At 43.8% G+C, this 8,019-nt stretch overlaps 1 protein-coding gene across 4 annotated transcripts in view; it reads left to right on the top strand.

The window, feature by feature from the left end:
• Window positions 1-2,913: 2,913 nt before the first annotated feature.
• USP4 (ubiquitin specific peptidase 4 (proto-oncogene)) overlaps window positions 2,914-8,019 on the top strand; it is a 73,393-nt gene continuing 68,287 nt past the window's right edge. For all 4 annotated transcript variants that reach the window (XM_006873609.1, XM_006873607.1, XM_006873608.1 and 1 more), the window contains exons 1-2: window positions 2,914-3,086; window positions 5,335-5,462. In XM_006873609.1, coding sequence (XP_006873671.1) covers window positions 2,986-3,086; window positions 5,335-5,462 — 229 coding nt within the window. In that variant the 5' untranslated portion in view covers window positions 2,914-2,985. The remainder of the gene's footprint in view (window positions 3,087-5,334; window positions 5,463-8,019) is intronic.

Genomic DNA, 8,019 nt, shown 5'->3' on the forward strand with positions numbered 1-8,019 from the left:
TTTAAATGGTATCAAGTTGATTTGAACCTGCAGTGTCCCCACATTATAGAACTGCTCTAGAGGGTTTTTTTGATTGTAACCTTTATAGAAACAATTGCCAGGCTTTTCTTCCATGGCACTGCTAGGTGACTTCAAACCACCAACCTTTATATTAGCAGTAGAGTACCAACTGTTCTGCCATACCTGATTCATGCACTTCTGTGTGTGACTGGCTTCCAAGTGTACTTTTCCTTACAATCTGCCAAGAGGCTTCTGTTTCTAGAATATCCTGATGTGTAATATCCCAGGAGGAGTCTGGTGTGGTACTGTGGGTTAATGTGCCAGACTGCAAAGCTGTTTGAATCGCAAGGTCAGAGGTTCAAGCTCACCAGCTGCTCCTCAAAAACCCTATAAAGGGTTGCTATGGGTCGTAACCGACTTGACGGCAATTCACAACAACAACAAATATCCCAGGAAGAGCAAACTAATTTTAATTAGTCAAAACCTAACATAAAAAACTAGCACATCGGTTCGAATAATCTATACCTTCTCTGGGCCAGCCCCCTTTTCTCTCCTGCCTCCTGACCTACTCCCACTTCCTCCAACCCTAACATGTTGATCTCCTCTCCTTCCCGGAAATCACTTCCTCAGTGAGAAGTACCCAATGGTGTCTGGGTTGTAACACTGGACTGTGGGTGTGAAGAACCCTCAGCTATTTCTTCTCTCCTCCTAAACTTCCTACAATACTTGCCTGCCATTTAAGGAAGATCTTGTGGTGTTTCCAGTCTCCTTGCTGGCCTTAGGTCCCCTTAGACTCTTTTAGCAGTCTGTTCTCAACTCAACTGGCCTAATCCCAATCTGATCCTGGCCAGCTGGTTCCAGAAATTCTCTTCTGATCCTTTAGTCTCCCTTCTTGTAACATGCCCTCCGATCTCTATGCCTTCAACACTTACCTCCAAGACCACACTCAAATGCTGTTCATGTCAAAGGGGGTTGTGCCTAGCACCATTAAGAGTTTGGTTTGTACCTTTTTGCGGCATTTATCACACACTCCTTGTCACTGTGGTTATGGTGTAGCACTGTGGGCTAATGCATCAGACTGCAAAGTCATTTGAACTGCAAGGTCGGTGGTTCAAGCTCACCAGCTGATCCTCAGAAACCCTACACAGGGTCGCTATGGGTCAGAATTGACTCGATGGCACTTAACAACAACAACAACTTCTACTCTCACGGGGGAAAGAGGAAGTAATATGCTTCCATAAGACCCTTTGGAATAGTTCAACTCTGTCCTATAGGGTCGTTATGAGTAAAAATTGAGTACATGACACAGTGAGTTTCTCTATTCTATTATGTATGTTCTTTAAAGGCATATACTGGGTCCCATTGATCTTATTTTTTCTCTGAGGTTAGGAACTACTGGAACAGACCACATGACCTCTTCCATTTTGCTCTAGATTTACTTCCGCTTCCAGGGGGGCTGTGTTTATGTGTGCATTGGTCAAGTGAAAAACATAGTGTCTAGGACATTGTGCCTTCTTTCCAAAATAAATTAAGATAACGTGTGGAGAACACATCTGGGCTCTTCTCCTCTTGCTATCCCTCCTCTGTGGCCGCTTGTCTCCTTGACAAGGCAAATGGTTCTGTGTACAACGTGTTAGTTTGGCAGAATAAGGCCTTGAGCTAGATGATTTTGGCATCCAGACAATTTGGAGATGATTGTTAGTGCCTAGATCATACTTGGCACCTCCCTGTAAGGGTAGCAAGGTTGGAACCCCAACCCCATCGGTGCCACGTTGGGGTAGCTATGAACTTGCCTAAGATCTCTGATTGAAGATAAAATGTTGTAGTTGACCTCCAACTTAATTGTTGTTGTTAGATACTGTCGAATTAGTACCGACTCATAGCAACCCTATGTACAACAGAATGAAACACTGCCCCGTCCTGGGCCAACCTCACAATTGTTGCCATGCTTGAGTTCATTGATACTGCCACTTTGCCAATCCATCTCGCTGGGGGTCTTCCTCTTTCTCTGACCCTCCACCTTACCAAACATGATATCCTTCTCCAGTGACTGGTCCCTCCTGACAATATGTCCGAAGTATGAGAGACCAAGTTTGGCCATCCTGGTCTCCAGCGAGCACTCTGGCTGCACTTCCAGCACAGATCTGGTTCTTTTGGCAGTCCATGGCACTTTCAATATTCTCCTCCAACACCATAACTCAAAAGCATCAATTCTTCTATGATCTTCCTTATTCGCTGCCCAGCTTTCAAATGCCTGTGAGGTTACTGAAAATACCATGGCTTGGGTCAGGCACAGCATTAGTCCTCCAAGTGACATCTTTGCCTTTCAACACTTTAAAAACGTCTTGTGCAGCAGATTTGCCGAATGTAGACCTCAAATATAACAGAAGGAAAGATTGTTGATTTCTGTGCCATAGGAGTGAACACTTGATAAAATGTAGTCCCAGGGTTTCTTACACTCAACCACGAATTTACTTTGTTGTTGTTATTGTCAACTGCTGTCAAGTAGGTTAGGACTCATAGCTAACCTTTATAGGGTTTGCTAGGGGCTGCTGGTGGGTTTAAACTACCGACCTTAGCAGTTTACTCATGACAGGAGAACCCTTCAGGTAGGAATGGTGTACCCGAGGGATCGTGGGTTCACAGCTTGACGCCTTGAGATGGCCTCGTTTATTCGCACAGACACTCAAAACAGCGGAAGCAAGAATCAGCAGGCAGGGCAGGGCAGGGCAGGGGGAGAGGCGGTTAGTTTTTCCTCGCCTGCCCCTTCTTCCGGCCTCCTCCCAGTTGCACAGGGGACTGGCCAGCAGGGGCGGAAGGTGCAAGGAGGTGGGGAGAAAAAGAACAGGCGGGCAGACGCAAAAGGCCGTGGCGTGAGGCGGGGCTTGGGCGCGCTCACGTGCGTGCGTGCGTGCGTGGGCGCGGCTTCAGCACGCCGTGCGCAAGGCGGATATCGGGGCCGGCTGGGCTGGGACAGCGGATGAGATGGCGGAAGGCGGAGGCTGCCGTGAGCGACCGGATGCGGAGACTCAGAAATCTGAACTCGGGGCTTTGATGAGGACCACGCTCCAACGGGGGGCGCAGTGGTGAGCTCTGGGTCCGCCCTTCTTCCGAGCGGAGCCCGGAACCGAAGCCTCAGCCCTCAGGCCGGGCCCCTCTCTCCCGGCTTGGGGAGGAGCCGGGCGGGGGCGGGGCGGTATCTGTGACCCTGAGAGGGTGGCCTGAATCCCTCCCCTCCGGAGAGGAACCCTAAAATCTGTCTGGGAAAGAGCGGCGGCACTGTTTCATCCCGGCTCCTTCGGAGCTCCAGGGGGCGGACCCTTCCGAGGCAAGGACTGCAGGATGAGTAAGAAGAGGAGAGCTCACGGGGATCGTGAGGGTCGGGAGAACCCTGTACCATCGAGGACTCGCCGTGTGACCTTGGTCGAAGACGTCCACACCTCATAGACCTTAGTTCCTTACTAGTGAAACCAGGGTAGCGGTACTTGGCCCACAGCCCTCACTGGGATGAGGCGAGGATCAGAAGTAGATAACTCTGTAACTTGTAAACTACAGAACAGATGTCAAGGTCAGAAGCTGAACAAATAATGTCTGTGAGCTCCAGTTTATTTTGGTAACAAGTATCAAAAATAATTGTGGCAAGTCTAGAATTTAGAAGAGCAAGACTGAGAGACATGAAGTTTCTTGATAGATTGTTTAGAAGGGATATTCTGCTAGTGGAGAGGTTGCTGGGTGGTGGTACTGTCGGAGTAGAAAACTAAGATAAGGCTTTACATTTAGTGTGATTGAGAAACCACGGCGGTGATGATAATGCCATTTATAGTGACAGAGGATTTGAGTTGGGAAGAGAAACATTGAGGTTAAGAGAAGATAAGCTTTTCATCTTGAGCTGGCCTGAAAGGCAGGGCTAGCAGAGATACTTTTAAAGTTATCCTGCCTGGGGTGGCATATGAAAAAAGGATACTTGGTAGAAGCAGAGGAAGATTAGATAGGGGTTTGGAGAGAAAAGAACATTTAGAAGTTTCAGTTTATTTGTGGATCCTTATGGCTTCTTGGAAGCTGCCTGATCTCTAAAAGGTTTGTTGGTTATGAAATTTGAAAGACTTTCAGATATTTGTGCCTTACTGTCCTATAGCCCTCATAATGGTGGTATAGGATAAGCACTGGACCACGAGGCGTGTTTGAACTGCAAGGTTGGCAGTTCAAATCCATCAGCTACTCCTTGAAAATCCCCTACAGAGTTGATATGAGGCAGAACTGACTCGAAAGCACTTAACAACATTGTCCCACAGAAGTTTCTCCTCCTTTCTGTCTTAATCATAAAAGTGATACTTTAAAAATATAACCAGATTTGCTTATTTTTCATAAGTACAAAAAGCACTAAGTTAATGTGAAGCACAGTTTAATACTTTTTCGTAAGATGAACACTTGTGTACACTGTAAATATATGGGTGTGTATGTATGTATATGCATGCTTACATGCTTAACTAATTACATATATAAGTATTTGTTGTTGTTGCCGTTGAGTCGGTTCCGACCCTTGGCAACCCTGTATAGGATTCCCAAGGAGCAGCTGGTGAGCTTAAACTGCTGACCTTGCAGTTCAAATGGCTTTGCAGTCTGGGTGCATTAACCCACAGTACCATACTGGGACTCCAGGTATATATGAGGGAGGTTCAAAAAATGTGGTAAAATTACATTATCTTTTTTTTCCACTAACTTTTTCAAGTTCCTTTGTATATGCATATGAACTTATATTTACCATCTTAATGAGTATTAGAATAAATCATACATCGCAGTCTTAAGTGTAGTCAAATGTTATCAAGAAAGTGAGAAAAGGAACAGTGAGTGTTAGTTGCATTGACACATTTTTGGACATCTTGTTTGGTCCACAAAGGAAGTTTGGAGTAGGTGGTGCTATTATGTCATTTTCAGAAATAAAATTTATTTTAATACTGTTTACAGCAAGCAAAGTAGTATAACCACAAACTGTCTACCTAGATAAAGACTTCTATAAAAATCATTATGAAATTAATGACCTGGTTGTTAACAAACCAGATTTTACTTATTAGAAGACTCCATTTAAATAAATATTTTGAAATCAGTTAGATTCTTCCTTCCATTTTTTCATTATTTTCAACAGTCATTTCACTAATGGACATCTAACTGGACACCTGCCATGTGGTAGTGGGCCGTGCTAATGCACTGAGCATGCTTTTTAAATGGGAATCATGAGTTTTCTAAGACGAAAGGCAGTAAAAAAGAATAAGGATATAGTTATAGAAACTTGTACCCTCTGCTTTTCTGTCACAGTAAATTTTTGTCTGTCTTTAGGTATCTTATTGACAGCCGGTGGTTCAAGCAGTGGAAGAAATATGTGGGCTTCGACAGATGGGATATGTACAATGTGGGTGAACACAATCTGTTCCCTGGTCCCATTGATAACTCAGGACTCTTTTCAGGTATAGTATCCTGTTGTTTTTCTATCTGACGGCTGATTGGGCAGTGGACTGAGGATGTGTTAATCTGTAACATGGGCTGCCCTACTATGAAGAGATAGAAACAAATGTCTGCAGACCCTCAGGGAGAAGTTGATTTTTTGCCCCTATATTATTGCTGCTAACAAGAAAATGCTTCTGACATTTTAAATTTCTCATTTTTTTTCCCCTTAAACAAATAAGCTCTGTTAGAGCTTTGAGCTTTGAGATTGGTAAGTGATATGGAAATAAATAGGATACCGTTTTGAAATTGCATCTGGACTCTGAAATTTAAAAGGGTTTTCTTTTCAGTAGAATAAATTGTTGACTGTCAATGTTTCGGTAGCTGTGTTTGTCATAGAAGTGTATTATGAAGAGAGTTGTGAGGTTAGTGGAAAGAGTTATGACCAATAGGAACTGTGGGAAGAGTGATACATGACACACCTGAGCTTGGCCTTCACCTACAGATGCACAAAAACGACAGTCAGTCTTCCCCAGGCTTTGCTCTCCCTGCTTTTGGCTTACTCGTAGCTCCAGAATCAAGGCAACAGGTCATGCATGAGGCATGACCCAAGTACCTAATATTAACCTGGAGATTTATAAAAGTGAGCAACATGTTTATGTCACCTAATGAAATATGTATAAAGTGTTGACTGAATAACTAATTTGCTCTGTAGACTTTCATCCAAACTATAATAATAATGTTTTTTGTAAAAAAAAAAGCAACACCAAACACTTCTGCTTAGACCTTGTTTTCTGGAACAGTCAAAATGTTACAATAAATAATGTCATTTGCTTTGTTTCCTGATGAGGCCAGATGGTGGCACTGTACCTTTAAGTTTTTCCAATAGGAAGCATTGCATTATGTTTGCACTTTGTCCTTTACCTTGTTTTTTTTTTTAAAAAGGAGAAGTTTTAGGGTTTTTAATAGTAATAGTGATGAGACTACTGGAACTGGAGGATCCCTCAGAAGGCAGTTTGAATGACCTTCACCTATGGGAAAGCATTCCTTCGGTGGTTCCCCAATTAGTTGTCACCTGGCTCTGGCATAAAATGTTTGCTGGGGGTGAGGAGGGGGGCAGTTGAGAAGCACATTTCTTTCAGACCGTGGGACGTTCATAGTGCAGGAATGACTTAGCTCTGGACATTGACAGTGCAGAAGTGATCTAACTCCTTTAGTTCCCAGACTTCCAGTCTAGCTGCCTTCTACCTAGAGCTATGGGTGGGAGTGGCCTGAAAGTGATTCTTGGAAGAAGGAAGGAGGAGGAAGAGCATGTCCTTGCTGATGCTATCTGCAAAGCACCCTTTCTGATTTCTACTTGTGTTTCTAGTATGTGTCTTATGGAATCCCTGTGCTAAGACTAATGCTTTGCTCTCATTTCCCCCCTTTATTCACTTCTCTATTTATATAGGGTTGTTGTTGTTGTTAAGTGCTATCCAGTCGGTTCCTACCCATAGTGACCCTGTATAGGGTTTCCAAGGAGCAACTGGTGAGCTTGAACCACCAGCCTTGCAGTTCAAACAGCTTTGCAGTCTGGCACATCTAACCCACAGTGCCATACCAGGACTCCTTATATAGCTGGTAAATCCTTTCAAAACTCGTGTAATTTTTTGTTTGTTTGTTTGTTAAGTGCCGTAGAGTTGGTTCCGACTCATAGCGACCCTGTACAGGGTTTCCAAGGGTGTAAATCCTTACGGGAGTAGAAAGCCTCATCTTTCTCCCGCGGAGCGACTGGTAGTTTCGAACCGCTGACCTTAAGGTTCGCAGCCCGATTCGTAACCACTACGCTACCAGAGCTCCTTTTTTAGTGTGAGTGAAAAATGATGAACTGCATTGAAAATCCCAGTTAAGGTTCCTGCCCTTGCTCTATAGTGTCATGTTGTTAAGTGCTATTGAGTTGGTTCCGACCTATAGCAACCCTGTACAGATAAGGAGTGACTCATGAGCTTGAAGCACCGACCTTGTGGTTCAAACCGACTTTGTAGTTTTAAGAGCATTATCCCTCAGCGCCATGCCAGGAATGATATTAATGGAAAATTGTTACTGAGCCACCCAGCAAACAGCCTTGTAGAACTGATATAATACTTGGGGTCGATGAGGTTGAAAGCCATTGCTTTCTTTTCTACATGCTGGTTCGTATTAGAAATCAATAAGGTATGTTCCCCCCGAGTAAGTCAATAAGTGAATGTCTTTTATGGAAGGTTTTAATGTGCAAATCAGAAAAAGTTTTTAGTTTAGGTGTTAGTTTTTTTTTTCTTCCCTATTTTGGAAGGTCTTACATAAAGCAGATTGATACATACTGTCCCGGACTAGCCTTCTGCTCCTAAGCAGAGAAATACTGATCTGTCAATGTTAGTAATCATGCTAGAGGTGTTGTCAAAAGTAATTGGTTCATTAATGAGGAGGAGTCACCTTGACATTCTTTTATGTTTTAACACACACATGCACACACTTCTGTTTGTCCTCACTTTGGTGGTCACATCCCCTGGGATCATTTCTCCAAACCCATAAACCAACACTAACTAATGTGGTGCCCTTTTT

This window comes from Chrysochloris asiatica, unplaced genomic scaffold (genome assembly GCF_000296735.1).
Source record: "Chrysochloris asiatica unplaced genomic scaffold, ChrAsi1.0 scaffold00246, whole genome shotgun sequence".
In the NCBI taxonomy this organism is placed as follows: domain Eukaryota; kingdom Metazoa; phylum Chordata; class Mammalia; order Afrosoricida; family Chrysochloridae; genus Chrysochloris; species Chrysochloris asiatica.